The 21844-nt window shown below is 37.9% G+C and overlaps 1 protein-coding gene and 1 long non-coding RNA gene across 2 annotated transcripts in view; one reads left to right on the top strand and one right to left on the bottom strand.

The window, feature by feature from the left end:
- RPAP2 (RNA polymerase II associated protein 2) overlaps window positions 1-21844 on the top strand; it is an 84787-nt gene that overhangs the window by 46816 nt on the left and 16127 nt on the right. Inside the window, exon 11 of the mRNA XM_060025559.1 lies at window positions 1902-1970. Within this exon, the coding sequence (XP_059881542.1) occupies window positions 1902-1970 (69 nt within the window). The remainder of the gene's footprint in view (window positions 1-1901; window positions 1971-21844) is intronic.
- LOC138414206 (uncharacterized) overlaps window positions 9400-21844 on the bottom strand; it is a 70303-nt gene continuing 57858 nt past the window's right edge. The window contains exon 3 of the long non-coding RNA XR_011246658.1: window positions 9400-9998. This is a non-coding gene — a long non-coding RNA (uncharacterized lncRNA). The remainder of the gene's footprint in view (window positions 9999-21844) is intronic.

Below are 21844 nucleotides of genomic sequence, written 5' to 3' on the forward strand. Positions count from 1 at the left end.
TAGCTAGCTAGCTATTTGGCTGCGCCGGGTCTTAGTTGCCACGCGCAGGATCTTCGTTGCCGCATGCGGGATCTTTAGTTGCAGCATGCAGGATCTTTTAGTTGAGGCATGAGGGCTCTTAGTTGCGGCATGCTAGTTCTAGTTCCTTGACCAGGGATCGAACCCAGGCTCCCTGCTCTGGGAGCTCAGAATCTTAACCACTGGACCACTAGGGAAGTCCCTGATCTTTTTACTGTCTCCATAATTTTACCTTTTCCATAATGTCATATACTTGGAATCATACAGTTTGTAGCCTTTTCAGACTGGCTTCTTACGCTTAAATAATATGCATTTAAATTTCACTTAAATAATATGCATTTAAAATACCTCTATGTCTTTTCATGGCTTGATAGCCCTTTTTTTTTATGGTGTTATTTATTTGGCTGCATCGAGTCTTAGTTTCAGCACTCGGGATCTTTGTTGCGGCATGCGGGATCTTTCGTTGCAGCACATGGGCTTCTCTCTAGTTGTGGCGCGCGGGCTCAGTAGTTGCGGCACGTGGGCTTAGTTGCCCCGCGACATTTGGGATCTTAGTTCCCCAACCAGGGATCAAACCCGTGTCCCCTGCATCGGAAGGCGGATTCTTAACCACTAGACCACCAGGGAAGTCCCACTAGCTCATTTCTTTTTAGGGCTGAATAATATTCTAGTGTCTGGATGTACCACAGTTTATCCATTTACCTACTGAAGAGTATCTTGGTTGCTTCCCAGTTTTTGACAGTTATATTAGTAGAGCTGCTATAAACATTCATGTGCAGGTTTTTGTGTGGGCATAAGTTTTTGACTCCTTTGGGTAAATAAATACCAAGGAGTGTGATTGCTAGATTATATGATAGGACTGTGTTTAGTTTTGTGAGAAATACCAGAGTGTCATCCAAAATTGCTGTGCCATTTTTTTTTTCCCACCAGCAATGAATGAGTGTTCCTCTTACTTCACATCCTTGCCAGCATTTGGTTTTGTTGATGGTCAGGATATTGGCCATTCTAATAGTGTGGTATATCTCATTGTTTTAATTTCCATCTCCCTGATGACATATGATGTGGAGCATCTTTTCATATGCTTATTTGCCATCTGTATATCTTCTCTAGTGAGGTGTCTGTTGAAGTCTTGGACCCAGTTTTTAATTGGGCAGTTTGTTTTCCTATTAAGTTTTAAGATTTCTTTGATATTTTGGATAACAGTCCTTTATCAGATGTTGTTGGCTGTTTTTTTTATTGATTTATAAATGATATTTTTAAAATGCTTTCTGAGAGATAAGATGACTACAATGTATTTTATTGTCATCAACTGCTAAGTGATAGAAATTACTTCTGATTTTTTAAAACTTAAGTTTTCTTGAATAAAGACCTAGTGTTATAATTTATTAAGTCAACTCTCATTTCTGTAAATTATGGATTATGACATCCCTTAATTGCCTGCTGCCAACCTAGCACAAGGTAGAAAGGTACAAAAGGTGAATTAAAATTAAAATCAGAAATTGCTTACCTTGTCAGCTTTAATAAAACATTTGATTAGGGAAAAACATAGAGGATATGGTTACAGGGAGGTGTATGTGTTTGTGTATGTATTTTAATAAACCATACAATTCAGTTTCCCATATTGTTCTTATATCACCATCTTGTCTAATAGTAGTATTGTTATAAATATATAAAAGTGGGGCTAGAACACTTCCTTTTGAGATGGCCATTATTAGATACTGAATATCAAGCCACATTATTATACTATTAACTCTGTTCTATCAAATATAACAAGAATTAAAAAATAGTGCTCTTTCATGATATCATAAATCTGATTATATCTAAAAATAGAAGGGTTATGTATTTAACAGTCTTTGGGTAAATTTTATCTTACTGTCTTTCAGATTAACAAACAGAAATATTATACATAAACCTGCAGAGTGGACCTTAATTGCTTTGGTGTTGCTGTCATTGTAAGTACTCTTTCATATTTTTAACTCTAAATACTAAATATGAAGAATTTTGATTAGGGGAAAACAAAGTTATTCATTGATTTTCTAAACTTTCTTGGAAAATATTGTACCTCTATTTTGTGCCTATTTTCCTTTCCTATATGATAAAATAACTTTCATGTAAAGTGATATGTTATATTTTGATAAGTTGTAATCATTCTCTTTATATTTTTTACTATCTTCTAAGGGCATTTTTCTTCTCAAATATTATTTGTAATCATTTGAAAGGGAAGAACATCTCCATGTGGGATATGATATATACAGGCTAGTCCCTTAATTTCTTGTGTTTTTTTTTTGTTTTTTTTTTTTGCGGTACGCAGGCTTCTCACTGTTGTGGCCTCTCCCGTTGCGGAGCACAGGCTCCGGACGCGCAGGCTTAGCGGCCATGGCTCACGAGCCCAGCTGCTCCACGACCTGTGGGATCTTCCCAGACCGGGGCACGAACCCGTGTCCCCTGCATCGGCAGGCGGACTCTCAACCATTGCGCCACCAGGGAAGCCCCCTTAATTTCATTTTTAACAGTACATTTTATTAATGTTGAATGGCCTCATTATTTTACATCTGTATTTTTACCAATACAGCAATGCTATTTCATTTTTCATCAGCATTTTTATCAGTGATATCATCAGAAAAGTTTTGTTTTCCAAATTAATGTACATCTTTAAAATCAAACAGATTTAAAGGAACTAAAGTAGATACTACACAAGCATATATAAAACATTTAATACTCATTCACCTTTTAAGAAACCACTAGTGGTGTCTAAGGCTTTCAATAGAGTTAAAACCATCTAGTAAGTGTAGTGTTTTTCAGCTTGAATTGCAAAAGTCTTCTTTTGAAGACCATTCATTACTGCATTACTGTTGCTACTTGGTACTTGTTAGGTCATTGAAGCCCATAGGACACTGAATACTTACTGGACACTCACAGGTCAAGAAGTGTTATGAGCCAACCTCATAGCATCTCCAGCCCTACTTTTCTTTCTTTGATGTTACTTCAGTCTGACATGTTATTCTGGCCTCACTGTCCCACAGAAGGCTGTGCTGGGAGGCATTAGAGTAGGCTTCAGTGAGCCAGCGTCCGTGTCACCCAACGAGATACAGCTCACATGATTCGTTAAATCAGAACACAGAAAATAACTTTACTTGAATGCCCTGACATAAATTTTTTATCAACCATAAGAACAAATCTTTTGTCATTTCTGCTATTCAGTGTTCCAGTTGAATTGGTAATTTGTGAAACAGATCTTAATTTTTTAGAAAGTTCTTTCCAGTTTATGAAATTTGTAAATATTTTGGTCACTGGCAAAAAAAATATCAGTATCTCTGCTCACCCACCATATCCTATGCCTGCTAATAAACCCTCGTAGATAACTGTTTAACTGTACTTCTGTAGTTCATTATACTAAAGGGGAAGTAGCTTTTTTGGTTGACAAGTCAGAGGGCCAGGCTCAGCAGTAATCTCAGAATCTTGCTTTCTAAGCCAGTAACTGGAAGTATTATCTTAATGAGCAGCTGCTTACTGAGGACACGTTAGGTCCTACTTCTTTTTGTATCAGACCACTGCCTCACCTTCTCCAAAATGTATAGCAAGGAACAACAACAGAAAAAAGTATGGAAAATGAAATTTAAAAGTCTACCATCAAAATTTCCTAAGTTTAGTCCATACAGAAGTATACCTCTAGTATTTGATTTTAATAGAGGCACCCATGTGGCCCAAAATACTGAAAACTTTGCTAGTCCTTTTATTTGACTTGCCTAACTTTGGATGTAGTGTAGGTATTTCAAGGGTCAGTGACCCATAAAACTAGTAACTTAATTGAATTCAAGAAACGAAACTGCACACATCTTAGACGTATTGCATATTTCACATTGTGCAGTCAGTCTTAAGGTTGTAGCAGTCAACACTGTTTCCTTTTGTCATTCACCTTGAATCCTTCTCTTCCATTATTTCCCTAAGCCCTACAGTTAGATCTACCCATCCTTCTCCTAGTCTTTGGTCCTTTTGATCCCTTGACAACTAAAAACCTTTCCAGTTAGGGCCCTTTTGGCTTCTTTTAAAATCTTTGGTCACTATAGACACCAAGTTAGCTGGTACCTCTTGGGTTTTGCCTTTCAAATCTTGTTTTCTCATAATTTTCTGTAACTTTTGCAATAAGCCCTCTTTGAACATTCTTTATCTTCCCTAGCTGAATCTCCTTATTGTTTGGTCATCTGATCCTAAGACTTCTGTCTCCTGTCCCCATACTATTTTATTTCTTATTTCCTCATTTCTCAGAAATCCCCTTTAGCTTTTCATATTTCTGCCCGCCAGGGAATCTGTGACTCAACTGATAGACCCTTTCCTTCTCAGCCTGTCCTTTTTTTCATCCTTTTAGAATAAATGTTACTATATGAGATGGGGATAAAATTAAAATACATATCCATTATGTTAAAACTAATCCCATTGGCTTCTGTAAAGTATAATTATACTTTATATTTGCACCCCTCTTTCCTCCCACTTAGAGTTCACAGTTACTTTTTAGGGAAGATATTTTGTTACTGGGGAAAGAAAAAGTAGGCATGAGGGCCAGCATTAGATAAAGAACCTTAAACCCAGTGAAAAATATGGAGACTTTAGACACTCAAAGAGGTATGTGCATATGAAGAGAAAGGAGGTAAACACTCACATGTATTTGTAGAACAGTAACCCCTCATTCAGCTTTTTGATTTATCGCCACTAAGATTGAATGTAGGCATACATGGGATTACCTTTTTTTTAATAATTATCCTATGATTCAGAAAATCTTTGTTGTATCTACTCTCAAATTGCCAATGGAATTTTTTTAGTCATTGTAGACATTTCTGGAATTCATATTAAAAAGTGGACTTCTTATAAATCTTTATAGCTAGGAAAAAGGTTCTGAATGGCAGTTGTAGACACTGAAGATGAATATAGTAAGATAATATGTTCAGTATTATTATAACAATGGTACTGTTCTTTGTATATGAATATTGCAAAGTTTTGTTATTATTAGCATTTGTTTAATGCATGAAAGGTGTTTTCAAAATTCCTCATGAGAACCATTTAGAAAAGGATACATATACACATATATAATTTTATTAGTAAAATAAATGGCTCAAGTCTAGCTCTTGTTAGAGGGAAAAATCAACATTTTGAGCAAAACATGGTAGTCCAGATGAAAGAAATCTGAGTCTTGAATTTTCACATCTGTATTCTTAAAAGTAGATAAGGTGTCTCTGTAGCAAATCATCTTTTCCTAGTAACTTCCCTTGCACTTTCACAGATGTATTAACATTTTAAAAATTTGAACCACAATGTGTAATTTATCAGTGTATACTGATGGGAATTTTATACCCATATAATCTCAGAAAGAAGTTCATCAAATCAAATTGGTTCACTTGATCTTTCCACACTCAATACATTTATATATAAAAATACAATATGACCCATGCACACTTCATTTAGATTTCTCACTAATTCCATAGGACTTGGATGGCCAGTGTGACCGCAACATTTACTGATATTTATACTATGCATTCAGACCCTAAATAGTTACCAAGATCATACTGAAAGATCTTTCAAAGCCTTAAGCAGTATACATTTTTTTTTTTTTTTTAAGCTGCGTTGGGTCTTCCTTGCTGCACACGGGCTTTCTCTAGTTGCAGCAAGCAGGGGCTCCTCTTCATTGCGGTGCATGGGCTTCTCATTGCAGTGGCTTCTCTTGTTGCGGAGCACAGGCTTTAGGTGCACAGGCTTCAGTAGTTGTGGCTCACAGGCTTCAGTAGTTGTGGCTCACAGGCTTCAGTAGTTGTGGCACGCGGGCTCTAGAGCTCAAGCTCAGTAGTTGTGGCGCACGGGCTTAGTTGCTCTGCAGCATGTGGGGTCTTCCTGGACCAGGGCTGGAACCCATGTCCCCTGCATTGGCAGGCGGATTCTTAACCACTGCGCCACCAGGGAAGTCCCAGTATACATTTATTTAACAGTGAAGGAATTAATGTTCCTTTACTCCTCTCATTTTTATTTAATAAATGTTATAATTAACAAAGGTAAGTTCTCAAGAACTCCTTACACATAGAAGGACATCTGTAATAGTGATAACGCTGTTGTTTGTTTTTGCTTTTAGTAACGGATTAGAAATGCAATAAAGTAACCTGGTAGTTGGCGTTATTGCTTAAACTCCTGGCTATAGTAATTTTTTGTTTTTGTTGAACCTTATCATATTTTATGATTACATACTATATGTTGAAATAATACAAAATCAAATCTGATTTTCTCACATAAATATGCTCTAATAAAGATATTAGGCTCTTTCCACAGTCTTGATGCATGATTTTTCACAAAAATGTATATGAATATATAGTCTGCTGTAAGTATTTTAGTACCTGTATGCTCTACTGTGTAAAGCTTTTAATGTATTTATATATTTTGATGTGTTTATACATCAAATTAGAAAGCACAATAAATTACATTAAAGTGTGTTTTCTGATGCCTCCTCATAGTATATCATATATTTGTTTTTATATTCCTCATAATTTTCATCTACCCTTACCTACCCTTCTGTATAGGAAAACAGAAACTGAAGGATCACTTTTTATCATGATCGTGTTTTTCAGGGAAGTTTCTCTGAGAATATTTTGACTGGTATTTTGAGATTTTATAGCTGTAGGACACCCGCCTCAGCTCGGTCCTTATCCTCCTTTCCCTCTCCCTTTGCCCTTAGTCTTCCCAGTGTTCTTTGACCTCTGTCATTACACTTGAGCCTGTAACACGAGTGGGGACTATGCAGATGTTGACCTAAAGCTGAGAAATCTAGGGAAGGGTCCAGACCAAGGCTGGCAGCCAAAGAGAAGCCATATAGAAGGCTATGGAGAAGCAAACTGACTGGCCTGAGTTCTATGTGCAGCACACAGGCCAGAAATACAATAACTTCTTGTATTTAAAATGTAACTTTTTCACCCAAGTTTACTGTGGAACCTTTGTAAAAAGCCCACTGCTTATGTATTGTGATGATCTATGGTTAATTTTAGCATGGGAGTCCAGAGTTTGTTTGTGGATAGCCAGGGAGAGGTGTGTACTGTGTTCCATGGGAATGATTTGGTTATCTAATGAAGGAGTAAGTAGGTAAATACTTACTTACTTCGTGCTACTTAGAAAGAATGGAGGGTAGAAAGTGACTTGTGGTAGTCTAACATGGATACATGCTATTCCTAGTTTTATGCCCTTGATGTTCTCTAATGGAAAGCTTTCAAGATCATCTCCAAAAATGTCTGCTTTCATTTTATTTATCTGAACTGTCTGTTTTCAGTGAACTGTGGCCCACTTCCTAGACAGAGACCATGCAATAGTTTATTCCCCCTAAAAGCTTTGAGTATTCCCGTCGTTCCAGGAGTAGCATGTAAGTTCTGGGAAATGGTATTTAAATAAGCTCAACTTGACCATGATCACTAAACAAAAGCCTTCACTGGACGTGGGCAGCCACTTTAGGTAACCATCATAAAGATAGACACTCAGGAGAGTCACTTCCCTAGGGCACTAGACATGAATGGAAAGATGTGACCAAGGCTTTTTGCCTCAGCAGATTGTTTGTTATAGCACGCCCATAACTAATTTCCTTAGAGAAATATGTGAGCACACCATGAAAATGAAGAGATGGTTCCTTAGAAATTTATTGGTTCTCAAAAGTATTCCAAAGCCTTTCTCTTAACATTCCCAATTTAGTTCTCAGTATTTGCGACCATAATAGATAACTGAAATAATTTTTGTTTCCTCATAATTATGGAATTTTTTTATACTTAATTGAATTTTATTGAGATATAATTCCTATAACTTAAAATTCACCATTTTAAAATGTATAATTCACTGGTTTTTAGTATATTCACTATTTTGTGCAATTATCACCACTGTCTGATTCCAGAACATTTTCATCACCCCCAAAAGAAACCTCATATCTATTAGCTTAGTCCCAGTTTCTCCTTCCTCCATCCCCTGGCAACCACTAATCTACCTTCTGTCTCTATGGATTTACCTATTCTGAACATTTCATATAAATGGAATCATATAATATGTGGCCTTTTGTATCTGGCTCCCCTCACTTAATGTATTCAAGGTTCATTCATGTTGTAGCATGTAACAGTACTTAATTCCTTTTTATGGTTGAGTAATATTCCATTGTATGGATATACCACATTTCGTTTATCCATTCATCAGTTGATGGACATCTGGGTTGTTTCCACTCTTTGGCTCTCATGAACATTTGTTAACAAGTTTTTATGTGAACGTAAGTTTTCGGTTCTCTTAGGTATATACCTAGAAGTGGAATTAGTGGGTCATGTGCTAACTCTGTTTAACCTTTTGAGGAACTGCCAGACTGTTTTCCACAGTGGCTGCACTGTTTTAAATTTCCACTGGCACTCCATAGATTGAACTTCAAAGGTCATCTCTTCTTGCCTTACACCCAGTAGTCCCACCAGGCTTATGTTTGCAGTTTTTCCAAACTTTAAATATGCTTGTTCGTATTAAATTTAGGCCTTCATGGACCTGTAACATCAATTTTTTATGTTCTAGGAATTTCTACTACGTATGCAAAATGAGTACCTATGAGCCCCCTCACAAAAAAAAAAAAAAAAAGATCATAGTGTTGAATATGAGACCATATAAATTAAATGTCTGAACCATAACTAGTGGTATTTATTTTGGATTCCTCAATATCCATAAAATTCCTGTTTTGGTTTGTTTTTTGCTTGTGTAAATCTTGGATTTGTTTATCTAATATTTACTATCACAATACCCTTGTCATTGTGAAGTTTAAGTAAAGTACTTATTTACTGAGGGTTAAATAATAATTAGATTATTTCTAAGCCCCCTATACTTATTGCTGAGAGTTTATCTAAGAAAAATAAAATATTTTTTAATTGAAGTAACTTTATCCTCAGCCAGCAGGCTGTGTGGGAACCCAGATATTTTCTAAAGGAAAAATAATACTTGTGTAAATTTTTAACCAAAGACTGCTTTCTTCAGTGATTTTTTTTTCCCCTCAGAATTCCTCATATTTTTGGCAATTTTATAATGTTGGGTTTTTAATCCATAGGTAGCTAAGAGTCCCCAACCTCGGGCCAGAATACATATTAAAGTCACCAAGGATCCTCAGCAAAAAGATGTGCTCCCCCGCTTCCCCTTCCCAAGCAGCACAGTAACAGTAGTGGTGACAGCTAGTATCAGGCAGCACTTAGCCCTTACCAGTCACAGCCTCGACTTGAGGAGTCAGTCTCCCTATGTACTCTTGATATCTTCACATCCCGACTGAGTTCAGAGAGCACAGGTCAGGAGAAGCCAGGAAGCATGAGGCGTAAGGGCACTGTTATCCCTAGCCTCAGGGTTCTGCACCGTAAGAGTGTGATAATCATTGTGTGTGGACACCACTGGTTGGTCCCATTTCTGTCTTAGAGCACTGAAAAAGTTGGAGCCACTATGTTGAGAGAATTGTTACATAGCAGTAGTTATGAAGAAAAGTTTTTCCAACACACATCTCCAAAGCTGCTCTATAGAGCTGTCACAAACAGGATCTAGATATAAAGTTTAAAGTCACTACAGCCCAGCCCTTTAAACAAACCTATGTGTAATACATTGCTACTAAGTGAATTACAAAGAACTTGTTTCTTTTCAATCAGAAATATCAATCAGAAATAAGGAAGCATCCCTGCTTCCTTATTAATAGGTAATCCTAAAGCATTAAATGCAAACATTATCAGAACATAAACCATCTGTTATAAGAAAAACATTTTATTTTATTTGGCTGTCATGGTCTTTTATATAATCAAAGTTTTTATCAAAGTTTTTATCTCAGTTTTTTAGACAATAGTTCTGAAATAGAAAGCTCATGATGACATACTTCTTCATGGTATGTTCTTGTCTACTTTGTTTTTCTTGTAGAAGTCCTTAATAGTAATAGCTTCTGGGTTTTTTCAAATTTGGGGACTTTAGATTTGTGCCTAGGATAAAATTAAATTTATGTAAATTATTATTAAGCATTGTTATGATATTTTTAGTAAGTGTAATTCCCTTAACCCAAAGACCACCTTTAACTATGCAAGGGTGTCTTAAAACCCTAAGTTGAGTCTCATTCTGGATTTTCCCTTGCACTAGCAGTGTGCCTTGCACAAGTTTCTTAACCTCATTGTGCATTTTTTGTCTTGTTGGGAATAAGAGGGGACTAAGTCCTGGTTAAATCAACTTGGCAGTGTGAATTCAACTATGAGATGTTATAAGTAAGAAACAGTTTTAATGCAGTATGTCAAAGGCTACTGAAGGAGACAGTGGAGATGAGTATATTTAGCATAGGAAACAATGTAATTGTGCTGATAGCCATGGTGATACGGCCCAAGTGTTACTAGTTTGTTTGGTATCTTAGTCCTTAAGCTTGGCAAAGAAATACGTTGATAATATTGCTAGCCATTCTTTCTGTGGAAAGATTACACAGTACTCATTTAAGTAAATGGGATGAACACCCCCGAAGATTCCTTAACTCTCTTTCTACTACAGACCTACCTGACATTATATTGCTCTCCACATCAAAGATGAGGGACCTGCCCTTGATATTTAAGGAAACAGTGAAGTGATTTAATACTTCACTGGGATGAACACCCCCGAAGATTCCTTAACTCTCTTTCTACTACAGACCTACCTGACATTATATTGCTCTCCACATCAAAGATGAGGGACCTGCCCTTGATATTTAAGGAAACAGTGAAGTGATTTAATACCTCAGCAATATAAATATTAAAGGTGGTGAAGAGCAAAGTAAAATGTGTAAGTTGATTTTTTTAATGTAAAACTATGTTTTAGAACTCATTTTCTTACAGAATCCTCACTATAACCATGGACCTTTTCTCCCCCGCTTCCATATTATTCTTTTTTTTCTTCTTTTTCTTTTTTTTTTTTTCCATATTATTCTTTACATTTTATTCTGGGAGTAAGTCTTATCAACAAATAGGGACATCTAGAAACCTGATATTTTATGTCAGAATTTCTGATTCTTTGTTCAGATCACATTTAAGGAAATTTTTTTTTAATTTATTTTATTTATTTTTGGCTACATTGGGTCCTCGTTGCTGCACATGGGCTTTCTCTAGTTGCGGTGAGTGGGGGCTACTCTTCGTTGCAGAGCGCAGGCTTCTCATTGCGGGGGCTTCTCGTTGCAGAGCACGGGCTCTAGGCATGCAGCCTTCAGTAGTTGTAGCACACGGGCTCTAGAGCGCAGGCTCAGCAGTTGTGGCACACGGGCTTAGTTGCTCTGAAGCATGTGGGATCTTCCCGGACCAGGGCTCGAACCTGTGTCCCCTGCATTGGCAGGCAGATTCTTAACCACTGCACCACCAGGGAAGCCCCAAGGAAAATTTTTAAAGTAGTTCTAGAATAACTTTTTTTTTCTCTTATTGATGAAAAGATCCCAACCATTCATTGATATAACTTCTTTGAACTAGGTATGTTGAAGTAGTCTGAGTTTCATCTTGGAGATAATAGATTGTTAGCTATAGGAATGATAAGCTACCTTGCCTGTAGCCCTGATTTTCCTTCTAAAGAGTTTATTTGCACTTCTTTTAATGTTTTTAATATCATGCCACTAAAACCAGCGTAAGTAGAGCCCACATTATACCAGGAAAGGATGAGACTCACACTTTGCTGTAGCATCATAACTGTAAATCAGTGTAGAGACTGACTATACAATAATGGAAAAGTTTTCAAATATTAGAAATCTGACTTTAAAATAACCAACAAATGTTTATTGAGCAGCTGCTATGGGTAAGACTGTATCTTAGGCCTTGTGGGGGATACAGAGATTAAACAAAGATCCTGCCCTGGAAGACTACCAGGGGTTGAGGAAAGGGGGAGATAGATATGTGCACAGGTGACTACAGTAAAAAGTTGAATGTATTATTAAATGGCAAGAAAGAAACACAAACTGTTTGGGTGTTCAGAGAAGCAAAAGAGCTCTACTAGGGAGATCAAAAAAGGTTTCACAGAAGTGGGATTTGTGATAGGCCCAAAAGATAGAAACCGTTTCAAGAAATAGAAATGAAAGGATGCAAGTATTCTAGGAAGTACCTGTGTAATGAAAAAAGCAAAAAGAAGAGATGTAGTGAAGAGTATAAGATAACTGGAAAGAGTGGTTGGGAAGTTGGGTGTATTGTAGAGATAGAACCTTTTAATGGCAAGGAAAGTTATTTTAGTGGACAGTGAAAGTCATTTAAGTTTTGAGCAGAGAGTACCATCATGAAGTCAGTGTTTTAGGAAGATCAGTCTTGCTGGAGTCACATCTGATCCTGTCTTCCACCTTCTGCCAGTCCTTCGAAGGCTTCCAGTTGCTCTTATTGTGGCCTGCATGGCCCTGCGTCGTCCAGCCCCTTCTCCAGCCTCATCTCACATTACCCTACCTTGTTCTCCCATTCCTACCACTCTGACCTTCTTTCCAGCCCTTCTCATCATACTCTCCCTCAGCATAGGACACAGGTTGTTCCCTATATCCAAAATGTTCTTCCCTCCCCTCTTCCTTTGGTTAATTCCCCTTTCATCTTTCAGAACTTGAGGAAGTGTTTCTTCCTCAAGAAATGTTTCGTGGACTTCCCTGACTAGATCAAGTATCTTTATAATATGCTATCATAACACCATGTACTTATCTTTCCTAGCACTTGCCCTCTTTTCAGTTTTATATTTAATTGTATGATTACTTGATTAATGTCTGTCTCACTCAACTTGAAGATTTTAGGGGCAGGTTCTATGTCTGATTTTACTCACCATTATATATCCAGCACTTCAACATCGTGCCTAGAACATCATAGATTTACAATAAATACCTGGCAATGAATGAATGATTATTTAGGAAGCTATCATTTCTAGCTTTTTGTTGACTCCTTCCCTCCTGCCTTCAAGTGCTTATTCATCTTTAAAGTCTAAAAAAACAAAACAGAGAAAAAAAAACAAACCTATCCTTTGTCCGTAACTTCACTGATCCCCCCAGACTATCATCCTTTCATTTGACAAACTTCTTGAAGAGCTAGTCTGCTGTCAGTGATTCCCGTGCTTTTCATTAATCCCTTGCATTCTGGCTTTTGCCCACAGCATTTATGAAATTGATTTTCTCAAGGCCTCCACTAGTAACAGCCTAGTTAACCAGCGAGCACTGAGGCAGTGAACTAAAATGATAACAATGAAAATGAAATGGGAGAGACAGACGATGAGAGACATTACAGCACCAGAATCTACAAAGTTTAACAGTGGGGGTAAGAGGAGCCAAACATGATTTCACAAAATTAAGACATAACTGGGAAAAATAGTGGTTCTTTTAGGGAAGAGAGTATGAGGAACTAATTGAAGGATATACTGCATTTGGTTTAATACCTGTTCTCCAAGCACTGAGACTGTTCCTGTTCAGGGAGATTTAAGGTTAAGGCAGATTATCCAGTTGGGCGGTTCCCCAGTAGCAGTTGAAAATGTGGAATTGAAGCTAAAGAATGGTAAGAAAGGGCTTCCCTGGTGGCGCAGTGGTTGAGAGTCCGCCTGCCGATGCAGGGGATACGGGTTCGTGCCCCGGTCCGGGAAGATCCCACATGCCGCGGAGCAGCCGGGCCCGTGGGCCGTGGCCGCTAAGCCTGCGCGTCCGGAGCCCGTGCTCCGCAGCGGGAGAGGCCACAGCAGTGAGAGGCCCATGTACAGAAAAAATAAATAAATAAATAAAGAATGGTAAGAAAAATCATAGACTCAGATTTTAGAGTCATTATTGAGATGGGTGAGAGGCAGAGGTAGAGGGTATTAAGTGCAGAGGAAAGAGAGAATCTGTGGAGGAGCTGCATCTATGCCAAGGTTGCCTGAGGAATACAAAAAAAAGGCAGAAAGAGGGGAGGAACAAACATTTGTTTTTTGGAACACCAACTCAAACATGCTAGACTCTTTGCCTACATTATTTCATTTGATCCTCACAATTCAGTGAGGTCAGTGGTAGTGTCCCACTTCCCAGAGAAAGAAACAGACCATGGGAAGACAAGCACTTTGTCCAAGGTCATAGCTGGGATTTTGATTTCAAAATGTGTGCACTTGCCACTGCCCAGTGTACCTTAGAAAGGTGTGTGTACAATCAGAACACTGTCAAGGAATCCAAAGCAGGTTTGAGGTTCAAGAAAGAGGTGGTAACTACCTTCCTGAGAACCAGGCAGTTATCCTCTGCTGAACAAAGACAAGGACTGAACAAAGGCTATGGTTTGGGCAACCACAGTTGTGGGTGACCTTCAAGGAAGCAGTTTCCGTAGAATGATAGTGGAGACCAGATTGCAAAGGCTGCTCTAGTAGACAGTTGTGAAGATACTAGACATAGCAAATGTTGACCACTCTTCATATGGTTGGCATAAGAGGAAAGAAGAGAGGGCTTATAATCCAATAGGACATGGTAAATCTTCAGAAGATTCTCAGGATAGTGGAGGCTTGAGCATGTTGGCAGCAAAGGGGAAGGAGATGTCAGACAGGCAGGCTTGGGAGTACTGAAAAGACAGTGTAACTGATGGGATGTGTTCCATGAAGAAACTGGGAATGTCACCAAAGGCATATTTGCCGATTGTTTTTTCTTCCCTGATCCCTGTCACCCACCTCCCTTACCCACCTTCCCCCACATGTTTCTCTCTCCTTGCCTTGAATGTCAGAGTTGTTTGGTAACATTTTGCCTCCTGTACTTAATTTCAAAAGTGAATGGACCAAATCTTGTATGTTTCTCCTTCCAAAGACTCGTATTAGTGTTATCATTTCATTACTTGTTCTAGTTTATCCCCGTCCACCACAGGTTAGTGATCTGCTTTAGAATTAATTTAGGGCAGCATTTCTAAGTTTGACCTGTATAGCTACTGTGTTTAATGCTGGTGTCTAACTTTTTTTTTTCAGATTTATGATTTTTACCTGCCTTCTCATCTTTTATAATCCACAAATCAGTCTTAGGGACATATACATGTACTTCACAAAAAAATACACACATATACACACACATACATACACACACACACACACACAGTTTCTACATGAGAATAAGAGACTTTCCATTCATCCAAAAATTGTGTTTGGACAGTGTGTAAACAATACTAAACCAGGAAAGATGTCTACAGTAAGTTAGACAAATTTGAAACTGTTTTCTTACCAAAACATAATCTCCATGCAGCCAAGGACATTGTCTAGATTACTTTTGTCTCCCTAAATCTGGCACTCAATCTGGCATTTAGTAAGCACTAAGTGAATATTTGTAGAATAAATCAAATGAATGAATGGACAGGAAAAACTTGGATAAATTAGTGTTGGTGTTACGAACTTCAAAATAGAATTGGTAACACTGGTGAAATTGCACAGGAAAAAACAAATAGTTGCTTACTATCATGAGTAAAAAGGACAGTAACCTTTGTCTTGGTAATGATTCATATTTTCCAGGGTGGATATTGTCTGATAAGGATGTCACTAGCCTAAAAAGAATTGCTGCTTTTAACCAAATCTAGCATTGCTTTTTTGCAAATAGATATTTATAAAATCTTTAATAAAATTAATGAAAAACAAAACTAGATGTAACTGGGAAATTATCTTTTAATTTATAAAATTAGTAAGCATTTTAATTTTTTTAAATGTGTCTTTGATTTTAAAACTATATTTCAAATACTGCTTTTCTCTGATTTCCATGGACTTACTCTTTCATATTCTGTGGACTGATAAATAGAAGAATTGGTTATAGAGCAGTTAATCACCGAGTATGTAGATATGGCACTAAATCTTTTATTTATCTGATGCATCACAGACACAATTCTGGAGAATTCTTTAAATGTTTTACATGTTGGTATTTGTTCATTGAATTGGAAGCATTTATCAAATATTAATGGGTCTTAATGGAAAATTTCACTCTAGAGGCAAACTCTTCCTTTAACTAGTCTTACTGAATGTATTTTATTAACTAGTCTTGCAAACTTGCATGAAAATTATAAGGAAAAAAATTATTATTCCTAGGCATATTGAGTGCTTGTTAAATTCAAGAACCAAATCACCTAGTGTGTTTTTTCTCTGTTGTCTTTAAACACTTCCAAACACCTTTTTAATATTTTTCCTGCCTCTGACTTTTCTCATTCTGATAGTTCTAGTTAACAGTAAAGTCATATAGTTCCTGAAGGCAAAACTAAAATACTTCCGATTTACTCCTGGTTTAAATATTTTTACAAAGTTTTAGAGCAGATTATAAAGGCCAAAGGGTAAAACGAGGCTTGCTGTTATCTAGTTCTCACTATTGCTGTTTGTGTCGTCCCATGTCCGCTTTCAGTGAGCAGTCTGAGAGTTGGCTCTTTGTCATTTTAGTACAGCTTAGGTATACTCTGCCTTAAAAGACACAACATATCAAAATACATAGAGCTTAATACTGAAAATTCCATTGGAGCAAAAGTACTCAGGAAACTGCTACAAACTGCTTGAACACCTGTAATTTCTGTGGAGGTGAAATCACATTCCAGTAACTGAATTGTCTGTACAATTTCACAGTTTTATTTATTTACTGATTTTCTTTCCAATGAGTTTTTCAGGCCCCACATTATGATGTTGTTTGTCACATGGAGGTTTCTAATTTCAATGAGTGACAAATCAGCCACACTGCAAAAATGTTTTTTAAGAATAATGCAACTGCCAGGTTATAACTAGTATTCCTGTGGTTTCAGTGCAGAGAAGTATGTTGCTCATCCAAAACACTAACACTTATACAACTTCCACATGCTCCAGAATTCCTCAAACTGTGTAAAACTAAATGCCACTAATCCTCTACAGCTCACATTACAGATTGAGAGATATGGTTATACGTTGAAAGTAGGAATAAAGTTATGTATTCTTTCCCCAAAGAAAAAAAATAACACATTTGGAAGAAAAAAAAAAGAAACCTTTTTATGTAATTTGAAGGACTATATGAACCCCAGTATCCCAGGTTAACATGAGGAAGTGGAGTCAGCAAATGGAGGTTTCTCTTTTGACAAAACTGATGATAAGAGTAGGAAAGAAATTGAACTGCGACAATTTGTTTGGGAGAAAAGAGACTTAAGCATGTTTGTAAGGTATGGAGAAGGAGCCAGTTAAAAAAAAAAAAAGAATCTGAAGCTGAGGGCAGGGTCGGGGGGGTAGACATGCATGGTGGAACAGGGTCCCAGAGGAGGTACAAAGAAGTGGGATCATGGTTACAGGCAGCAGTAGCTTGAACAGGAGAGAGATACATCTTCTGGGGCAGGAAGAAAATAAATGAAGAGTAATGTGGCTATAGGTAAGTTTGTAAGTAGAAGGGAGATATTTATTTATGTATGTATGTATGCCTGTGTTGGGTCTTCGTTGCTACGCGCAGGCTTTCTCTAGTTGCAGCGAGCGGGGGCTACTCTTCGTTGTGGTGAGCGGGCTTCTCATTGTGGTGGCTCCTCTTGTTGCGGAGCATGGGCTCTAGGCACGCGGGCTTCAGTAGTTGTGGTGCACAGGCTTAGTTGCTCCGTGGCATGTGGGATCTTCCCAGACCAGGGCTCAAATCCGTGTCCCCTGCATTGGCAGGCGGATTCTGACCCACTGCATCACCAGGGAAGTCCCTAGAAGAGAGATTTTTAAATTACGCCTGACAACTTCAGGTAAGATATGATGTATTCTAAGAGTGAAGAGATGATGGTTGAGTAGGGCGTGAAAAAAAGAGGTAACAGTCATTGAGAGTATTGGAAAAGGACCTAACCAAGTGCCAGAGAAAATTGACAAGTTACCCAGCTGAAGCCAGAGATCATGGATTTGTAGTTAATATCAGTCTTCGAAGTTCCCTTCTTCCTGCCACTTTCTTGTCCTCCAGTAGTTTTCAGCCATCCTGTTGTAGGTGTGAAGAAAGCAGGTTGTAGCACTACTTAGTTGTAGTTTTGACAAATAGGAAGGCTAAGACAAGGATGCAAGAGATTCAGAAGAGTGCTGGTGAAAGATTAGTTTAAGAAATCAGGACAGATATGATTGGTAAAGGGTAATGGAGTTATCTTAGGAAGAAAATTGGTTGTCCTAATGAAATGTTTCTTTTGTCCCTCCCTGCAAAGTTGTGTCTTCAGCTCTGACATCTCTCCTAGGTTGCAAACCAAAGTTTTATGGGGGTGGGGGAGCATCTCCATTTGATATCCCTCAAGCAATTCACACTCAGAAATCTGAGACTGAGCTGATCTTCCCTTTCTTTTCCTTTGGTGGCATTTCCATCTTCCTAATTACCCAGAATTGAAGTTTGACTTGGCTTTGGTGCTTCGTTTGCCTTTATCTCCCATATTTAATCAATTGCTAAAGCCTTCCTTCTTCTCCTTTCCCACTGCTACCAACCCACATCAGGCTTTCATTACTTGCCTAGACTGCTGCAATTATAGCCTTCTTAAACACGTCTCTTGCCATGTGTCTCTTTCCTCAACTAGTCCATCCTTCCTCCAGCTACCAGAGTAATCTCACTAAAGCTCAGTTCTGATCAGGGCAGGCCTTTGTTCAGAAACCTTCTAATACCCCATCTCCTATCATGTAATTTTGCTTGAAATTCAAGGCCTTCCTAAAGTGGCCCCAACCTGCCTACCCAACTAATTTCTCTTTTGTGTCCTTACATTGTATCTACTGACTCTTTTCCCCTACAGGCATCTCTGTTAGCTTGTATGTTTGTGGACTCTGCTTAAAATGCCTTTACTTTTCATGTTCCTCGGTCCTAGCATTCAAGACCCACTTCAAATGTCACTACCTCCTTAGAAGTCTTTCTTAACCTCCCCCCGAGGTACAAATAACATCTTCCTTGTACAAATTTCTATAGGTGAGACCTTTCTTTTGGACTGTATTACCTTCTGCTTTGTTACATAGGTATTTATATAGAGATCTCATTTCCTTTGCTATTCAATTTTGTCCAGCAGTATAGTTAACAAGTATAAGAAATGATCAGAACTGCACAGATTATCTCAATTCAAAAATTTAACAGTGGTTCTAAACACTGGTTGTCCATTAGAATCACATAGGGAGCTTTCAAAAATTACTAATACTTGGGAATTCCCTGGCAGTCCAGTGGTCAGGACCCCACTCTTTCACTGCTGAGGGCGTGGGTTCAGTCCCTGGTTGGGGAACTAACAACCTGCAAGCCTCGCCGTGTGGCCAAAAATAAATAAATAAAATAAAAATTACAAATACCTGATCCAAAGATTTTGATTGACTGTTCTAGGGTGGAGGCTGGACATATGTATTTTTAAGTTCCCCAACTGTAATTTGTGCAGACAGAATTGACAACCACTATCCTTAATTCTAGTGCAATTATTAGTGTGCTAGATAAAGATATGCTAAATCAGTTAATTTAACTATGTCTGCCAGGATTTGCTTGCTGAGAGGCATGTCTTAGCCTTCTTCTAAAGTCTTCATTAGTTGATGATGTTGGAAGATGCTTCTTGGCTGTCACAGAAAGGATGAATTAATTAGAAACAATAGAATTGTCCGTTTTCATTAGCATCTTTTATTTTGTAATGACAGATTTCAAAAATTATTTGAAGAGCATATAAAAGTGGGCCTTTGAAATCATAAGGTCTACTCAGTTCTTAAAATGAATCAGACATGTGAGCTTGTGTGGTATAGTGGTTAGAAGCGTAGACCCGTGGGAGTACTTCTGGGGTTATTTGCTCATCTCTTACTGACTACGTGACCTTAAGAAAGTCACTGGTGTCTCACCTTGGAGTTAACACTTGCTGTAACTTCACAGAAAGGTTGAAGATCAACAAGTTAGTTTCATAAAGAAAAATTTCTTTTTACGAACTTGGAAATCAGTGTAGCTTCTTATGTTTGACTCAGTGGTTGAGATCCTGCCACAAAAGGAGTAACTGGGAAAAAGAACTGGTCTTCTTCAAAGGAAACAATTTGCTCTAATTTAGAAAGCCACCCAGCACCCATTTTAAAGTATCTGAATTTTAAACTGATCTCTGACCTCCTGGCATTTGTTTCCTTGTCAAACTGTTTACTCTTTACTGAAAAACAACATCAAGAGCAGCTTAGGAAAATGCCATGAAGGAGTTATCTCTGCACGTGGCCCAGTCCATGTTATTTTATGGAAAAGGAAAAGCTCTTCCACAGGTTGACTTTTTTGGTTCTTTCCCTGTGCCCCCGGGGCTATCGTGTTACTTCAGGGAGGAGGCCAGGGGCCACAGATTAGACAAATATTTTTAGAGAATCACTGACAGAGTTGAATCTTCTTCTGCCTTCTCCCCAGTAAGAAACGCGCAAGGTGGGAAAAGAGTTATATTAAATAAGAGCCCTGAATATACAGATGAAAATCCCTTTTGAAAGTTTACACTAAAAATTTTTTTTATATCTGAAAGAGACGTTTTAGAAAAATGCCTTGGGTTTGTGTGAGCCCTCAAATTTCTGAAAATAGATGACATTTTGACCCTTTGGGTTACTTGTCACAGCTCTCCTTTGTTTCAATTTTGAGTGTATATTTTCACAGACAGAGGTTATCATTTAGTACTTATTCATGTAGAGAAGGAGGGAAAATCCCAACTCATTTTTTTGAAGAATACAAAGTATGGGTAAAGTGACAATTGTTACTGCAGTGCATGAAGGAATATCAGACTTCATAGATAAGCAAGATACCCTAGTGATAAAGGTGTCCATTTTTAGCACTGTTCTTAACCAGTGTGATCCTGGATAAATCCCTTACCCTGTCCAAAGCCTCTGATACTTCAGCTGTCAAAAGGAAACTAGCTGGGTTGTTGAGACTAAATCACACTTGAGGAAATTAAGTGGTATAGCCTCATCAAAGAAGACTGTGCAGTTAAACCTCATCGTTCAGATTTTTCAGTTACTCAGGCCAATAGTAATAAAGATGCCTCATCTATCCTGGAAGACTTTTGGTTTTGTTTGATTCTAAGCCCCTGAAGTGTCAGGTCTTGTAATATCTGTTCTGTTTTCACTGGTAAAGTAACAAGCATAGTGTAAACATTGAAAATACTTCTTTTTAACAGAAATACTCCTCCTTGCCAGCCCTAACTTCTGAAGGATGAGAGAGTGAGTGTTAAAAAAATTTCTTTTAAGCCCAGCATTATCTTTTAGCGGTCTGCATATTCATCACCTTTATGTGTGGTAATCAGCAGAACAGGTTTCCCTACTGCAACAGAACTCTGTGGGAACCCAGTAATTTCTCAAATCTGATAGGTACAGAAAAAGAAAAGTGTGGCTTTTCACTTCCTATCCTTTCCTCCAACCCCAAACCATAGAGGAGCATGCTTTCTGGTGACATTTATTCACATAGACATTCTCACAGCATTTTCTTCACTTAAGATTATATTGAATATGAGGAGTGTTGTTCAGTGTCATTTTACAGCAGCCTACCAGTTTGATTGTGCAAGTTTGGAAATCAGTAATAAACCCTTAGGAAACTCTAAGAGTTACTGCTTCTTAGTGTTGACGGACAGGTTAAGGGATGTCTGTGCTATATCATTTAAGGCAAATGCCTGATGTGATCTTCACCCATATTACCCAGATTATTCAGGAAAGGATAAATCAGACCATGCCGTGATTTCCAGTGTTACAAGAGTCGCACTGTATATTCCCCAATGGGAATGAATGCAGTGATCAAAGCAATACCGACCACAATGGGAAGACCATTTAAATATCCAAGTTCATTACTGACTTTTAATGCACTACAGGAGATGGATAACCTAGAGACCCATCAGTTGTTTAGCTCCACTTCTTCAGTAAACCATAACTTTAACTCTTTATATAGCTTTCTCTGTTAATGTGAAACAAACCAGTGACTCACAAAATCATAGGTAACTTT

The sequence above is a fragment of the Delphinus delphis genome, chromosome 1 (genome assembly GCF_949987515.2).
Source record: "Delphinus delphis chromosome 1, mDelDel1.2, whole genome shotgun sequence".
NCBI classification, from domain to species: Eukaryota; Metazoa; Chordata; class Mammalia; order Artiodactyla; family Delphinidae; genus Delphinus; species Delphinus delphis.